General features: G+C 34.6%; 13 protein-coding genes and 1 pseudogene across 14 annotated transcripts, besides 2 other annotated features; 9 read left to right on the forward strand and 5 right to left on the reverse strand.

Moving 5' to 3' along the window:
- Positions 1-8,630: part of a mobile genetic element that runs on past the window's edge.
- On the forward strand, positions 625-2,806 carry TVAGG3_0880710 (organellar and viral DNA polymerase type B; the record flags this gene model as incomplete). Its single annotated transcript, XM_051250417.1, has 1 exon — positions 625-2,806. A coding segment is annotated over one exon (2,182 nt), but the record flags the coding sequence as incomplete, so codon positions are not given.
- On the forward strand, positions 3,268-3,843 carry TVAGG3_0880720 (organellar and viral DNA polymerase type B; the record flags this gene model as incomplete). The annotated part of the gene is made up of 1 exon (XM_051250418.1): positions 3,268-3,843. The coding sequence occupies one exon, from the start codon at positions 3,268-3,270 to the stop codon at positions 3,841-3,843; it is 576 nt and encodes a 191-aa protein (XP_051085893.1).
- On the reverse strand, positions 3,925-4,782 carry TVAGG3_0880730 (uncharacterized protein; the record flags this gene model as incomplete). Its single annotated transcript, XM_051250419.1, has 1 exon — positions 3,925-4,782. The coding sequence occupies one exon, from the start codon at positions 4,780-4,782 to the stop codon at positions 3,925-3,927; it is 858 nt and encodes a 285-aa protein (XP_051085894.1).
- TVAGG3_0880740 (uncharacterized protein) lies at positions 4,807-5,067 on the reverse strand (the record flags this gene model as incomplete). Its single annotated transcript, XM_051250420.1, has 1 exon — positions 4,807-5,067. The coding sequence occupies one exon, from the start codon at positions 5,065-5,067 to the stop codon at positions 4,807-4,809; it is 261 nt and encodes an 86-aa protein (XP_051085895.1).
- Positions 5,113-5,541, forward strand: TVAGG3_0880750 (uncharacterized protein; the record flags this gene model as incomplete). Its single annotated transcript, XM_051250421.1, has 1 exon — positions 5,113-5,541. The coding sequence occupies one exon, from the start codon at positions 5,113-5,115 to the stop codon at positions 5,539-5,541; it is 429 nt and encodes a 142-aa protein (XP_051085896.1).
- Positions 6,128-7,144, forward strand: TVAGG3_0880760 (uncharacterized protein; the record flags this gene model as incomplete). Its single annotated transcript, XM_051250422.1, has 1 exon — positions 6,128-7,144. A coding segment is annotated over one exon (1,017 nt), but the record flags the coding sequence as incomplete, so codon positions are not given.
- Positions 7,175-7,615, forward strand: TVAGG3_0880770 (repellent protein 1 family; the record flags this gene model as incomplete). The annotated part of the gene is made up of 1 exon (XM_001291924.1): positions 7,175-7,615. The coding sequence occupies one exon, from the start codon at positions 7,175-7,177 to the stop codon at positions 7,613-7,615; it is 441 nt and encodes a 146-aa protein (XP_001291925.1).
- TVAGG3_0880780 (uncharacterized protein) lies at positions 7,664-7,900 on the forward strand (the record flags this gene model as incomplete). The annotated part of the gene is made up of 1 exon (XM_001291925.1): positions 7,664-7,900. The coding sequence occupies one exon, from the start codon at positions 7,664-7,666 to the stop codon at positions 7,898-7,900; it is 237 nt and encodes a 78-aa protein (XP_001291926.1).
- Positions 8,113-8,433, forward strand: TVAGG3_0880790 (uncharacterized protein; the record flags this gene model as incomplete). The annotated part of the gene is made up of 1 exon (XM_001291926.1): positions 8,113-8,433. One exon carries the CDS (start codon positions 8,113-8,115, stop codon positions 8,431-8,433), a length of 321 nt encoding a protein of 106 aa, XP_001291927.1.
- A 1,209-nt stretch (positions 8,631-9,839) lies between the features above and the next one.
- Positions 9,840-16,605: part of a mobile genetic element that runs on past the window's edge.
- On the reverse strand, positions 10,411-10,935 carry TVAGG3_0880810 (protein of unknown function, DUF4107 family; the record flags this gene model as incomplete). Its single annotated transcript, XM_051250423.1, has 1 exon — positions 10,411-10,935. The coding sequence occupies one exon, from the start codon at positions 10,933-10,935 to the stop codon at positions 10,411-10,413; it is 525 nt and encodes a 174-aa protein (XP_051085898.1).
- TVAGG3_0880820 (uncharacterized protein) lies at positions 11,178-12,042 on the reverse strand (the record flags this gene model as incomplete). The annotated part of the gene is made up of 1 exon (XM_051250424.1): positions 11,178-12,042. A coding segment is annotated over one exon (865 nt), but the record flags the coding sequence as incomplete, so codon positions are not given.
- TVAGG3_0880830 (uncharacterized protein) lies at positions 13,370-13,984 on the forward strand (the record flags this gene model as incomplete). Its single annotated transcript, XM_051250425.1, has 1 exon — positions 13,370-13,984. The coding sequence occupies one exon, from the start codon at positions 13,370-13,372 to the stop codon at positions 13,982-13,984; it is 615 nt and encodes a 204-aa protein (XP_051085900.1).
- TVAGG3_0880840 (uncharacterized protein) lies at positions 14,239-14,664 on the reverse strand (the record flags this gene model as incomplete). Its single annotated transcript, XM_051250426.1, has 1 exon — positions 14,239-14,664. The coding sequence occupies one exon, from the start codon at positions 14,662-14,664 to the stop codon at positions 14,239-14,241; it is 426 nt and encodes a 141-aa protein (XP_051085901.1).
- Positions 15,342-16,213, forward strand: TVAGG3_0880850 (annotated as a pseudogene). The gene has a single exon. A coding segment is annotated over exon 1 (872 nt).

Consider the following 16,605-nt stretch of genomic DNA (forward strand, 5'->3'; position numbering starts at 1 on the left):
AAAAATAACTTAAAAAATCTAATCTAATTTTTTCAAAAAATATTTTTTTATTTCCTACTAAAGATGTATCGGAAGTTGTCTAAGTTAGAACACTCGGAAATAAAACAACTTCTTACAGAAGCTAACATAGATGTTGCAAAGCATTACGCAACAAACAAAAAAGCACTCGCTGACTTCATTAAAGACTACAATGGTGAAATAACTTATGATAGAATTCATGAGTTCATAAAGCCGCAACGCGGCGAGGACGAAGTCCATGCAAGAACTTTTCCTTTAAATGACATTGCTATTGACTTATATCATAGACGTTCAGTACCACATGAAGTAAGAAGAGAAATGTTTGACATAACAAATGCAAACGTTGGTAAAACACGAAAGAGAGACGACACACTGAAACAACAGAGAAGAGAGATGTTTAAAAGTGCTATAGAACAAGTTCGCAAAGCTAACGATGTCATTCGTTCCATTGACGACAAACCAAAAGAAGATGAGAGATGGTTAAAGAAAGATGAAGAGAATAGGAAGAGAAATGTGAAGTCAGGCAATAGACTCATTGACTTTAACATCGAAGCTTTAGATGAACCAAACAGAGACTACTTACACAAACATTTCGGTAAGGTTTTCATGAGACTCTTAGAGAAAATTAAAATAAACTCACAACAGAGATGGATGGTATGTTATAAACTTGGTGGAAAGTATGAATGTTCTACGTTAAACCTCAATAATATTGGAACATTACTACATCAGCTCTTGAAGGAGAACTTTATATCAGAGATAGAAGCAAATGCTGCAGGTATTGTTGAAATGCACTATGACTTCTTCTTGACAAACATAAAGAATCTTACTGAAATAAAGATGTATGATTTAACAGAATATGAAGGCTTAACGATGTCAGATGTAAAGAAAGGCAAACCAAAAAAGAGACTATATAGAGATGAAAGCACACTGACAAATGACCAGAAAGCCATTTTGGAAGCTCTTAAGCAAACAGGAAACCCAGCACTTATAGAAAGCTTTTGGAAAGATAATGGTGAAAAGAAGTTTTATAAGAAGAGAAGCGGTCAGTTCTGGAAGTATCTTTGCACATTACCTATAAATCTTGAGCGCTACCAAATCTTCAATGAATTGAACAAAAGAACTGCAGCACTTATGACAGAAGACAATTGTTTCGTTTATGCTTGCATTCAGGCTGGAGTAAATGAAGAAACTATTGACCACATGAGAGAAGTCATTCGTGTTAGAGACTTTCCTCAAAGTAAAGTACAAGAAATTTCTGACGCAACAGGTATAGCATTTAATGTTACCATTGGTTACTTCAATGACTCAAGACATAATGAAATAAAGAGATACATACCAAAAGAATGTAAAACTATTCGAACTATTGACTTACTTCTTGTTGAAGACCACTACATGCTAAATGAAAGATTACCAATGACAACATATTTCGTCAGAAATTACAAAGAAATCTTGAAGGAGTGTGGTGGAATGAACATTGAGAAACAGATGAAGATTTATACAAAGAGAGAGAACAAATATGTAGTTCGTTATGATAGAACAACACCGTTATGGGATGTTATGAAAACATTGTGGGAGTGCAAATATTTCGAACCTATTTCTTATGGAGAACTTTTCACATATACGACTGACTTATATAAACAGAACCTTGCACCATTTAAAGATTTGACATATGCTCCAAAGTATTGTGTACAACTGAAGAAGAAAGCCGAGTCAAAAGAAGTAAATAAAGCTAAATGTAAGTTCATTCCTGAGCACGTTTTCTTTGCTGACTTTGAGTGCAGTACCGATGGCTTTCATAAAGCTTTTAACATATGTTACGACAGTGAAGATGATTCAGTGAGTGAAAGCATTTGGGGTCAGAACTGTGCAACAGAATTTTTGGAGCGACTTCCTGACAAGAGTTTAATATATTTCCATAACCTCAGTTATGATATAAACTTCATCTTAAGACACATGACAGAAGTGAAAAGAACTCCCATCATTAAAGGTTCACGAACAATGCAAATAACTGGCTTATATAAAGGAAGGGCAATTATTATAAAAGACTCTTACAGTGTTATAAATAAGAAGCTTAAACTATTTCCTGCTATGTTTAACTTACAAACAGGACCGAAAGAAGTATTTCCATACAACTACTACAGCAGTGTTTTGTTAGCAAATGACAACAGAACTGGTGTCATTTCTGAAGCATGTAAGTTTATCCGGGATGCGGATACATTCATGAAAAACATAGATTCCATCAAAGGTTGCAGAATAGATGAAAACCACTTCGACTTAGAAAAGTATAGCACATTTTATTGCAAACAAGATGTAAGAATTTTAAGAGAAGGTTTTGTTAAGTTCCGCAATGACATATTGAAAGAATTTGATTTAAACGTTTATGACTACGTTAGTATTTGTTCAATTGCTAACAAATTATTTGAGAACAGAGTGTACTTCCCGAATGGAAATTTATATGACCTCTCAAATAAACCAAGAGAATTTATTTCACGCTGTATTCAAGGTGGAAGATGTATGTTGTCAGATAACATTAAACAAAAGAGTAAAGAGAAACTCATTGCTGATTTCGACGCTGTTTCATTATATCCATCAGCTATAGCAAGACTTTATACTTTAGAAGATATTCCAAAGGTTATGAAGAAAGAAATGTTAAGCACAGAGTATCTCATGAGACATTTATTCGATGACGACCAAAAGGAACCCATTGGTGAAAAGTTTATGTCTGGCTTCTTTGTTCTCATTAAGATAACAGAGATTGGAATACATAGACACTTTCCTTTAATAGTTTGTGACCCTGAACTAAATCCAGAACTTAACGTTCCCAGAAGTTCAAACACTTGCTGTTTAATGTATGTTGACCATATAACATTACAAGACCTCATAAAATATCAAGGTGTCAAATGTGAAGTGTTGCAAGGATACTATTACGATGGAAACAGAGATATTAGAATAAGAGATGAAGTAAAGAAGTTGTTTGAGTTAAGGTTAAAGTATAAGAAAGAAGGAAATCCTTTGCAAGAAAATATAAAGCTCATTCTGAACAGTATTTATGGCAAAACTATTCTATCTCCTATTGAGTCAAAAATAACCATAGTAAATGACAAAGATGCTATAAGATATGCCATCAGAAACTACAACCATATAGTGAAGTTCGAAGGTTTGGATGGTTCAGAAAAAACTATTTTCAAGCTAACGAAAAGCATTTGCAGACACTTTAACTTCTGTCCACTTGGTGTTAACATTCTGTCTATGTCGAAGAGAATAATGTGTGAAGTATTCTGTACTGCTGAAGATATGGGACTTCAAATCTTCTACCAGGACTGTGATAGCATGCATATTTTCAATGAAGACATACCAAAGCTTGCAGCAGAGTTTAAGAAGAGATACGGTAGAGAACTTATAGGAAAGAACCTTGGTCAATTTCATTCTGACTTCGCAGAAATAACACCTGGAAAACAAAGTTTAGCATACAAGTCAATATTTTGTGGAAAGAAGACCTACATAGACTTACTCACTAACGATTTAAATGAAGTTGCATTCCATGCACGTTGCAAAGGTGTCAAACAAGACGTCCTTGCTTTAACAGCAAATGAAATGTTTCCTGAAGCTATACAATGCTATTACAATGAAGATAAGAACATTCACATACCTGTTGGAACATATGACAAAGACTCTGAGTTCAGTTTAATGAAACTTTACAAAGCACTTTATGACGGTCAAGAGATTGGATTTGACTTATGTAAGTCTGCTACACCTGCATTTGAGGAAAAGTTTAACTTCTCAATAACGACTAAAACAAGCTTTATTCGTAAGTTGAAGTTCTGAGGTCATTTATTTTTGTCAGCAGTGAGACCATTCATGATAAAAATAAGCCGCTAGCGGCAAGGGCGAAGCCCATGTGGTCATTTACAATACTGCGATGGTAGAGTTTAAGAGTTGTGCTTCAATGTAGAGACAGTCCTTATGGTCTGGAGGTAAGAACACTGGGCAGTTATGGTCATGAGTGGAGAACATGTCTATCCAAAACTCACGATTGAAGCCAGTTAATTTATAGTATTTATGGTTAGGAAGTGGTGAAGTTCTTGTATGACCAATGAACTCATTTTCAACTCCCTTACTTAAGTTTGAATATAATATAGCTTGCTTTCTATCCCAAATGCCAGGTGTTATAATCTTTGAAAATTCATTTTTCCTCGGAAGCATTGCATCATAATTGAAAACATTCTTGAAATCATCACTTGGTTCAGAGATTTGAAATCTTATACGTAATGCATTTTCTTTCTCTTTAGCGACTTCATTGAATGGTGAGAATACAACAAACTGACAGTCATGTGTTCCATCTTCATTTTCATTAAATTCATAATGAAAGTCTATAAGTTGTGGCTGACTACCTTCTTCTTTCAGTTGTGCAAGAAACTCACGTAAAGGCTGTAAAGTTTGTACTTCAATGTTGAACTTTTTCTCGAACATCTCATTAAATGAAATCATACATTGTTGCAATGTTGTATCGTCTTTAAAGTATTTGTATATGTGAATGTTTTGGGCGCTTAAAGACTGTTCGTCATTTTCTATCTCGACTTGAAGTATAAAGTCAACCTTTCTGAAAGCACGTGTTATATACATAGATGTTATGCCAATGTACTTCTCTTCATTTATGTTCACAATCCAGTCTGTTGGAAACTTAAACGTTACTCTGTTCCCCTTTATTTTGACGTCAGGGTTTTCACTACTGAACGCAACAGATAAAGGTATTTGTCTATACATTTAGTTCGAATAAAAATAAACCATTTACTCTTTCTTTGCTTCAGCTTCTTTAGCTTTTGCTTCAGCTTCTTCTCTAGCTTTCTTCGCCAGCAAACGTGGGTTCTTTTGTCTTCCAGCAGCTAATGCAGCAAGTTGTTTTTCACTAAGTTTTCTCTTTGGTCTCTCTGGCTTTTGTTCTTGTTTTTGTTCCTTCAGTTCGGATAAAATTTGCTCGCGAATTTCTTTCTTCAATGCTTCAACATCTATGACCCCTTGGGTCTTGTCCATATGACTTGTCTGAGTCATTTGACTGCAGATAAAAAATAAAATTAAAACTTTAACCGATGTAAAATGAGCTTGTCAAAATCAGAGCGAGAGTCTATTATATTAAATGACGCAAGAGGAATACAACATCCTTTCTATTACGTAAGTCAGAGTAAAGATGGTAAAATATACGTAAGAAAAAGAAAGGTTCCATTAGCAAATGCAGAGAGCGACAGTATTAAGGTGCATGGCACCGAGGGCGAAGCCCATATAAAACCTTCTGTTCAAACTGAAAAGTCAATAGAACCAGAAGAAAAAAAACCAGATGTATTTTCAATAACGAACCAAGAGCTTATTGCAAAGTTCGTGAATTTCATTGAAAAACAAACCGAGTCAAAGAATCCTGACCCGCCAGTGAAAGAAGTTGAGACAAAAGAGAATGTACATTTCATTGAAAATGTCAAGAAACAACTTCCACCACGAATGCCAAGAAGAAGAGTGAGAATAATGAAGTAAATAGATATTTTTATCTGAAGTAAATACATGCAGAACGAACAGCTAAACGAATTTACTCCAGCAGAGCATATTCATCAGATTCGCTCATATTTCGATATCATAGACAATACAGTTCAAATTGGTGACACTAATAGAAAATATTCTGACGCAAAGATTCCATCACAACCTGGAACTGTTTAAAGATAATACATGGGTAACATTCAATCTCTCACCTCCTGGTGAAAATATGTTGGACCTTTACAATACATTCATTACGTATAAAATGGAAGGTCAATTTATTGTAGATAAAGAAATTGGTTCAGGTTCCAATAAAACAAACCCACCAGGATTTTGGATTGGTTTCGATGACGCTTTCTATGCAGTTGCTGGATATCAAATCCTTGCAAATGGTCGTATCGTATATTCTCAAGACAACGCAAGAGAAGAAGCATATATAACTTCAAACTCACAAACTACCGAACAAATAAAGAAAGTAGATGTTTTCTCAAAGACTCGACATGAAGATGTATGGAGTCATTCGGGAACATGCAGAACAGGACAAATTGTTAGTGGTCCAATTACAGCAGGAAAATCATTTGATTTTAAGCTTCGTTTAAGAATTCCTGTTAGAAGATTCCTTCCATTAGAAGCTATTCGATTTATTCCAGCTTTTGCAGGAAACATTCAGCTTAAAGTAAAGTTCAGTAGCGACGCCTTACAATGCACATCTATATCTGTAAATGATATCATTGCTTTCAATCCAACTCTTAAAGTTGCATTTGCTTCAGATTCAAATCCACCGACAAATAAATTTGTTCCATGGAATGAACCATTCACTATGATAACGAAGGCAGTAGAAGCTAGTGGAACAGTTACTATTACAACTGTAACCCAGCAACTATTTCGAACAAAGATGGATTTTAATGAATGTTTCATTCATCCAAAGTCATTCTCTTTAGACCCTAACATTTATACAGAACTTGTAGAACATTATACAAACGAGGCTTTATGTTTTCCTGTTAAAGTTATGGATTGGATTCCTATGGACGGTTCATTCTCAAAGAATACAGATAGTTCAAGTGCAACATTTACAGCAGCTTATACGCCTATTAATGTTAAAAGTATTTGGGCACTATTTAGAAAGAAAGACAACTATTATGTTAATTTTGAGAACCCTAAGTTTAAATATCTTCAGCTTTCCATGGGAGCTTATGGAAATATGCCTGCAGAACCTGAAAAATCATATGGACCTGTATTTTATGAAATGGTTGCGAACGCTTGCAATACAAACAATGATATGATAGGATTTAATGAAGATGTTATGAGGTCATTGGTGGCTGATGGTAGTGTGGAACATAAATGGGATAGCTATGACAACACACATTTCTTATGTGGTTTTCCAACAGAAGTGGACTTTTGCTTCCAGCAAGGTCAAACATCTACTGCTCCAATAACATACAAATTGTCTGTTAAAGGACCTATTGAACTAGCAACTGAAAATGTACCAAAGCCACTTATTGGATTTATGAGGGATTGTTGCTTTGCCATTCAGGTGCGTGCTAATGGAATCCCAATAATAAGATTAGATGACTATAACTTAGCTACGGACGACAGTGAGGAATAAAGGATGAACGTTTATTTTTAAAGTTTATAAATGAGTTCTTCATCAAGCTCTCGTGAACCTTCACCATCTATGAAACAAACTTTACCAAACGATTATGGAGCACCTATTGAATATTTCTTACGAGCTGCACAATGGCAAAGAGCAGTCTCACCAAGGTTAGGTGTTCCACCAGCTCCTGTCAAAAATAGCATTTGGTCAAGTCTTTATATAAGATATGGTCTCCCACTAGGTTTGCTAGCTACAGCAGGAGCAGTTATGATGTTGAAAAGAAATAAAGCAAATGTTGTAAATAATACTGAAGTAGCTGAAGTTAAACAAACTCCAACACCTTCACAAGCAAAACCTTCAATGACTCCTGAACCTATGGAAGTACAAACTCCTGTTCAAAAGTCAACTCCTAAACCGACTCCAACATTTAAACCAGAACCTACACCACAAATAAATCGTAAAACTCCTGCGTTTCCTTACTGAAAAAATAACGTTATTTTTATTTAATATTAAAATTTTTATTTGATTGAAATGACAAATAAAGTCACTGAAGCAATGAAACAAAAGTTTTTGGTAGAATACATTAAATCAGGAACTATTCCAGAAGGTTTTTACATTCATCAAATGAAAGATGGTAGAGTTCAGTTTAGAAAGATAAAGCAACCATTAGATAGAGAAGGAATTTTGAGAAAGATTAAACTTCATGAGGACAACATTGCTGAACTTAAGAAGAAGTTAGAAGAGTTGGAGAAAGGAAGAGAGTTATAAAGCAATGAATTCAAGAGGGTAGAAATGAGGTTAGAAATCGGGTTAGATCTAACCTTCTACCCTAAATTTATTTTTGGTGTAAATTCACAAGGTTAGTTATCGGGCTAGATCTAACCTTCTACCCTAAATTTATTTTTGTGCTATGTTTTCATACGTGTGAGGGTGGTGATATCATTTATTTTTATTTTATTTTTTATTTTATTTTTATATAAATGACGAAAACTATTGAGATAACAAACTACAATGGTCATGAGTTCAAGAATTTGTTCTTCGTTCCTCGTGAAAATACATTCTATCAGATACGAGGGAGAAAGGGTAAAGTTAGTTTGAGCGTTTATGACTACAAACATAATGGAAAGTTTATACAAGCATACGATACAAACGGTAAGCGTGTTTCATTAGCTTTGTCAAAACTTAGTAACATTTATTTTGACAGTGATTTTGACCTATATGAAGAAGAAAGTGAGTCAGAAGATTATGAGCTGTTATGTGAAGCACAGCAATGGGAGGAGTTGCAATACTTTTGTAAGTGAGAACGTTTATTTTTTACATTAGTGAAGTCGTTTGTGAAAACGTTAGTGAGGTGAAGTGGTTGGTGGTTTTGTAAATATTTAAGGTTAAGTTAGTGTTGTCGTTTGTGTTGTAAAATATACGTTAACGGTTTCATAAAGTGTCAAATTCACATAACAGGGGTACGGTGGAACGCAGTGCCTTATTACACTTGATATGTAATCTATCTCCTGTGACGCAAACCATATTCGCCAATTTTTCCTCTCCAAGCATAGATACTTTGCCCGCAGGAAGAAGTTTATTGCGAATATGGACGAGACAATGCTCTATTCCAAACATCGTTATAAAGTTCTTACTGCTGGCCGGAATCGCCCAGTTCGCGCTGAAAAGTCTCAGCTTCCACATCTTACAGGGGTCGTATCGTGCTGAACCGTTGGGAAAAATTGAATACCCGAAGTTCAGCATACATATAAAAATGAAAGACTTAGAGCCTAGGGTTAAGCAGGAAGATAGAGGGTACATATGAGATTATCCTCAGTAACTCTCAGGCAAATCTGAGTTTTTGGTCAGATATATAAGATTATTGTGAACGAAAAATTATCTAATATAGGCCTAATTGTCATGTGCGCATATAGACATATGTATATATTATATGTTTCTTGTGTTATTATAAGTTAAATCCATAGTTTGATATGTGAGATAAATTATATCTTAACACAGAAATCGTTTTTTTATATTATCACAGTAGATATGAGGGGTACTATATGAGTTATAATATATATTATTAGGAATAAGTATATAGATCCAAATAATGGGAATGCATAATTTATGGCGAACTCAAAACATTTATTTTTATATTATGAGGTTATAAAATTGTTTTATTCATATATTATATGTGCTCTGTGCTATTGAAATGTGCTTAAAATGATTCTGCACGCGCAATCACAAAGCAAAACTTCGTAGCGAGCAACAGTTTGTGCAAGGACAGGGAATTTATATTTTTATCCTTACATAAACTTATAATGTGGTTAAAATGTTCGGTTTGCTCTCACTTTTGTTCCGCAATGTGACATCGTGAACAAAGTTTCCGATCTGAGTGCATATATGCAGTAGGGATGCGACGGTTTTACGCCATGACCGTTTAAAAATAGAATAATACGCCATTTTTGGGGCCGAATGGCGGGTACGAAGTACCCGCCATTCGGCCGAATAACAAAACAATACAAAATTATCGCCGTCCTTTTTTTTCTTTCTTTCTCTTTTTTTCCTCTCTCTCTCTCTTCTTTTCTCTTTCCTCTTTTTACTCCTCTTTCTCTTTTCATCATTAAACGTAGAAAGATATATTAATATTATTTTAAAATTAAAAAAAAATAAATAAAGTATAATAAGTAATTATTTAGTTAGTTAGTATACATAACAAGGGTACGACGGCACTGCGTTCCACCGTACCCCTGTTATGTGAATTTGACACTTTATGAAACCGTTAACGTATATTTTACAACACAAACGACAACACTAACTTAACCTTAAATATTTACAAAACCACCAACCACTTCACCTCACTAACGTTTTCACAAACGACTTCACTAATGTAAAAAATAAACGTTCTCACTTACAAAAGTATTGCAACTCCTCCCATTGCTGTGCTTCACATAACAGCTCATAATCTTCTGACTCACTTTCTTCTTCATATAGGTCAAAATCACTGTCAAAATAAATGTTACTAAGTTTTGACAAAGCTAATGAAACACGCTTACCGTTTGTATCGTATGCTTGTATAAACTTTCCATTATGTTTGTAGTCATAAACGCTCAAACTAACTTTACCCTTTCTCCCTCGTATCTGATAGAATGTATTTTCACGAGGAACGAAGAACAAATTCTTGAACTCATGACCGTTGTAGTTTGTTATCTCAATAGTTTTCGTCATTACATCCAAATAAAAATTTTCAGTAAAAATAAAACTAACGTTAAAAATTTCTCATAACATAAACGTTCTCATTACTTTATAACTCTCTTCCTTGGTTTCTTTTTAGTTGCTTTCTTCACGTCTGTCTCCAACTTGACTGTCTTTCTTCTTCGGCCGTAATGATACCAGTTACTTCCACCAGTCAATGGGTCAAATGGTCTTTCGTAAGGGTTTCCATACATTCCATAGGGACCATACGGAAGAACTACTGGTGGAGAAGAAACATTTTCTTTAGTTCCATTGAATCTATTTAAATGCATTGTTTCACCTTTCATCTGGTCATTAAAGTCTTTTGCGTGTTTTGCAAACTCATCGTCCTTTCCTAAAGCATTTTCTGACTCAGTCGCAACTAAATTGGATGCTTTATTTATGAGCCCTATTTTATTTAATCTTAACTTCTTTGCAACCCAGCCTCCAATCTTCCCTTTATTTGCATCTAATGTCTTCGAAACCCTTCCTCCACTCATTTTATTTACTGCGTCATAAGCTCCAAGTGCTTTTGCTCCAAATGCTAATGCTTTTGTTCCCATTGCGCCTAAAGCTGCCCAAGCTACCATTTACACCATATTAAAATCATCTCTCTTCAATATTATCTCATAAAAGTTCTCGTTACTGGAGAAAGTCAATGAAACATAAGCGTTCTCACGGGCTTCGCCCTCACCGCTTTGCGGTCTATCTAACTTCTTTCTTATATCATCTATACGCTTCAAAATGTCTGAACAATTGCTAACATCTTCTACAACAGTTATTTCATCATGAATGACCTTCAAGAACAAGCTCATTTAATATGCAATTAAAATCATTTCAATAATGAGTCCATCCTTTCCGTCTTTGGGTAGCACAACATCTTTCATTGAAGAAGGTTCAACAAGTCTTATATTAAACTTACTGACAAAGTTTGTTATACTATAATGCTTCGGTGGCGAATACATATAGTTTGAAAGACATAATATAGATTCTTCAGCAAATTCACTTATACTGGATTTTATAACAATGTTTTCACGAGACCAAATACCACCAATTGACAATCTTGTAAGTAATCCTGCTGAACCTTCTACTGTAAACGTCGATGGTAACATTCCACGAAGGTCATCTATTGACATCGTTGAGTCACTGTATTTAAATATTTTCTTAAAGCAATCGTCATTATCTAACCACGTAATAGCTTTGAAGTTTTCATTCGAATATACATCTGCTTCATTAAATGTAAAACCTGACTTCTTTGCAGAGATGACTTTAAAATCTATTGAGTTTGTTTCAAAATTATATGCTATGGTAACTTCTGAAGGTAATGGATGTCCTTCCGCAGTCAGTTGTTCTCTCACTACCGTTTGAAGCTTTGTGTTAAAAACTTTCATGTCATCTCCTGTGTCTAGGTTCACATACACAGCAACAGGAAAACTATCTTGCTTCTTTGTTTCATCATTATATCTCAAAACATTAAAGTTCTTCAATAATATTGTTCTTCCTGCTGGAATACTTCTAACTTGTCTTATTTCAATAGCTTTCTCACCTCCTACATACTCTACCCAGTGTCTTGGATATTCATAAGTATACTGACTTTCTTGAATTTTGGTAGGTTTCATCATAACGTGTTCATAGTATATCTTTATACTCTTGTCAGTTAGACTCGGTGCTATGTTCTGAATATTTCTGACTTGCATTTTTAATTATAATAAAATGAAACATTTATTTGAAGAAGTAGATGAAGACATGAATGAAACTACAGACAAACTTAACTCTTCTCTCATTCTTCCTTTCAGTAAGGACTATGAGTTCTGTTCAAATGGTGTTTATTTCTATTGTGGAAAGATGGGTTCAGGTAAGACATTTAACCTCATTCGTCATATACTCATAACAGAACGTTTAGGAAATGACTCATATTATGACCAAATCATTATATCAGCAACTTCAGACTCTATGGACTCAACAGCGAAAACATTTATGTCAAAAGTTCAAGCCTCTGTCGTTAAAGTTCCAGACAGTGAACTCATTGAATTTCTTCAACGTTACATTCGACGTAAGAGGAAATATTATGCCATCGTTGAATTTATACAGTCAGGAATGCAAAAGACTTCTGAGGAGATGGAAAGAATTATTGACAAACACCACTTACGTCAATACTCAGGAGTTTACGATATGAAACGACTTACAAACTACATTCTGTCAAAACTTTCAAAAAACCCCTTCAAAAAGTATCCTTCAAACACTCTGCTCGTTTGCGACGACTTCGCCGGAAAAGGTTTAGTGTCAAAGCCTGACTCACCATTAGCTAACATCATTACTAAAGTCAGACATTACCATTTAACTGTAGCAATACTTATGCAAACATGGAGGTTTTTAGCTTTAAACATAAAACGTCTCATAACTGACTTCGTTATCTTTCAAGGTTTCTCACGCTATGATATTGAACTCATTTGGAAACAGTCAGGTATAATATTACCTTTTGAAGAAATTTGGGAAGCATATAAGTCTCTCATCTCTCCTCGTTCATACCTTGAGATTCATATCATGACTAATACCATTAAAGTCAAAAATATTCCATGGGAACGACCAACATTGTTTTAAAGTTTAACCTTCAATTGACTGATGGTAAACAAATTCCATGCATCTCTGTCGCCATTTCTGTTAATATTTTTGCTGTCATTCATATCATCCACTTCCCCATCCGTTAGCTTTTGAGGATATGTGTTAGAATAGCTGTTCTTAAATGAAGGCTTTTCACCTTTGAGAGCATAAACTCTATAACTTTCTGCATACTTTATGTTTGAACCTCCTGAGCCATCATTGACATAAATTTTTATAGGCTTCCACCCTTTGTTCATGTTCCTGCTTCTTCCCTTAGCTCTTTTGTTCAGTAGTTCTACATCTTTATACACAGCACCTGTCTCAGTGAATTCAACAATATTTTCATTCGTTAGCTTTACATTCAAACCCTTGTCGAGTATATTGTTCATTTCATACATATAAAAGGTTTTTATTCTATATGAAATGAGAAGCAAATCCATCTTAGCTGGTGCCGTTAATGTTCCAATTGAACCAACATCAAATGTTGACTCACGAACGACAAACAATATTGTCATAAAGAACTATAGTTCGGAGTGTTTGAAAGAAAAAGAACCAGATCTTAAGTCGGTGAATTTAAACACAGCTTCAAACGCTAACGCTACATCAGATGTTAAGTTAGAGTATCCACCACTGGACCAAATTCTTTCAAGAGAAGCCAACGACAATCCTTACACAAATTTTCAAACAAATCCTTCAGATAACGTAGACCATTACCTTCTTCAGTTATATCAAACTATCTTACTCAAAGACGATAAGAAGCTTTTGACAAATCTTATAAGCAAGAACCAAATAATTCTAACAAAGGAGGACCTTGAAAATGTTATATCACGAATAACAGGAAAGCAATGTGTCATTGACTATCTCGACCCTGAAATCGAATGCTGTGGTCAAACTCCACTATTCATGAAAATAGGTAATATTAGAATAATCGAAACACCAGGAACTACAGGAGTTGAGTTTAAGTATAAATATTCGAATGAATATACAAAACTTTCAACAGAATATAAACTTTGTTTGAAATATGTTTTAGTAAATTAAAGCAGTCAGGACCTTCGGTCTTGGCGCTTTGCGCCGTTAGTCAAAAAAATTTCAAGTTAGCAATTTGTAATATCTATCCAAAACTTCTTCAACACTATCGAACTCATCTTCATAATGCAAACCTAATCTTATTGACTTGGTGCAGTTTTCACTAACACAATATTTTTCTGTTCTCTTGACTGACATAACTAACTCATTTGTTTCATCAAACAGCAACAACCAAAGTTCATGACCTAATACATAACATTCATACTTTATATTTTTAGCTCTGAGTTCTCTTGTAAGCTGTTGCATTTAATATTATCTAAAAAGTCAACTTCAACAGTCATTCGCACTGGTGCCTTCAGTTCTACAGGCTCGCCTCGAAAGTCAACTAGTCTGAATTGCATGTCTTTCAAATTATGAGGACTAATGCGAATCCATTTACCTAAATGAGTTGCTATGACAGGAACGTTTGGAATGAACATTGAATTTACTTCATAACAGAAAGATTTATACTCTACTGAACCTTTACTATTAACTCCTGAAATGCCTGTGACATTAGCTATTTTTGACTCAATGTATAAACAATTGCCATAACATACGTATGGAACAGATTTCATCTCAATCGTTTTGTCAACACTTTTCAAAGGAAATGTCATATGGTATGCTCCTAAAAGAAGTTGAACTCTATGACTCATTCGTGTTATCTTGAACTCTTTCTTGCTACTGAACTTCAATGTTCCCTCAGAAGAGAGTTCGACATCTATGTTGTCAATAGTTTCTTCATTTATGAGAGTATCTATGACTCCAGCAATTTTATCTATTCTATACTCTGCTCTGTTAGGAAATGTTATAAAACTTCTTTTGTCATCTATTTCAATCTCTATGAAATCTGTTTCATCTGTTATGACAAAAGTTGCGATAGTATTGAAGTCAACAACTCTGAAAGCAAGTGCTTCATTCTGAAGACCTAAGTTTGTTTGAAGCTTTACTGTTCCATATTCGTTTGGGTCTGTACTTTGCAAATAGAACAACATTTTATTCTCATTAAAATATGACTATTGCTGCATATGCGTATGAAACAAATGAAGCAAGAAGAGCACATGAACTAGTAAACGAAAACTCAACTTTAACCATTGAAGGCAATGATTTAGTCATTGACGATGGAAAAACTAAAAAAGTCATTGATTTCGATACTTTTAACACTTATGACCCATTCATTACAATAAGTAAAGTTCCCATCATAAATGATGGAACGGTGCAATATATAAATTCTACAGTAGATGCCTCATTAGTGAAAGTATTAAATGTTCTCATTGAATTGTTAAAGAGCTTTCGATTTGACGACAACATTAAATGCCTAAAGAATTTAGTCATGAATGAGAAACAAATTCTCGGCGTTGCTGGTAGCAGTAATGATGTACACCTTATGACATTAGAATATTATAACGAACATAAAGATGAACTGAAAGGAGAGAAGGGTGACACTGGACCTCAAGGACCACAAGGAATACAAGGAATTCAAGGAATTCAAGGACCTCAAGGCGAAAACGGTTTGGATGGAAAGGATGGAAAAACTGCTAAATCATGGATATGGGACCTTATAAATACTGGTTTAACAGCTGCTTCATATGGAGTTATTCAATACCAAATCGGAAAGATATGGGCGGTACTTGGTGAAGAAGCTTTAGATGACGTTAAAAATGCTTTGAACTTCATTTCAAATGGTTCGGATACTATTAAAACTTTATCTGGTTGGATGCAAGAAACAAGGAGTCAAATAGATACTGTAAGACGTATAGCAAACAATGCACGTACTGGATTGGATACTTTACGAGAAGCACAAAATACACTAAAGGAAGCAAATGATATTCTTGGCTCAGTATCAGACATGCATGAAGATTGGCTTAAAGGCATTGACAAATCTTTAAAAAATCACAGTCAGTCTATTGCTGACTACAAGAAAAGTATAGATTTTTTTCCATAGTGCTATGGACGTACATGATGGAAGCATAAGGAACTTACTTAATGCTAACAATAACTTACCAGGAACTATTAAAGCATTTATAAAGTCCTTTGTAAAGCCTGGTGCTCTAACATTTAGGTCTTTGAGAGCAAGAGCATTGAAGTCAAGAGATGCAGAAACTCCACCAAAACCAACAGCTAATGAAATATTGTTCGAATATTTTCCAAGGTACTCTGTTCTCATTGCATACATTCAAGAAATACTTAAGAAAGCAGACTTGACTTTAGGAGATGATGAAAGTTCTGTATATCTTTCGTTCCAGTTTCAAATAGCAGAACTTTTGAGACAGATATGCTTAATGTATGACAACATCTCTGATTTCACAAGATATGATGACGACCATGACCCCGAACACGGTGAAGAAGAAGTTTTACAAACATCCATTAAGACAGGAAAGGTTTTAACACAAAGTCTCATTATTGACACCAAAGATGGCGAAGTGGACGTTCTTCAAGAGCTGAAGAAAAATACTTCTTCGGGAGGTGGTGGTAGGCATGAACTTGAAATAAATGAGATAGAAGAGAAATTAGCCGAAAAAGCAGATAAAAACCATGTTCATTATATAAGTTCAGACGAACAGATTATAACGGACTACCATGGATATTTAACACAG

The sequence above is a fragment of the Trichomonas vaginalis genome, chromosome VI (genome assembly GCF_026262505.1).
Source record: "Trichomonas vaginalis G3 chromosome VI, whole genome shotgun sequence".
NCBI classification, from domain to species: domain Eukaryota; phylum Parabasalia; order Trichomonadida; family Trichomonadidae; genus Trichomonas; species Trichomonas vaginalis.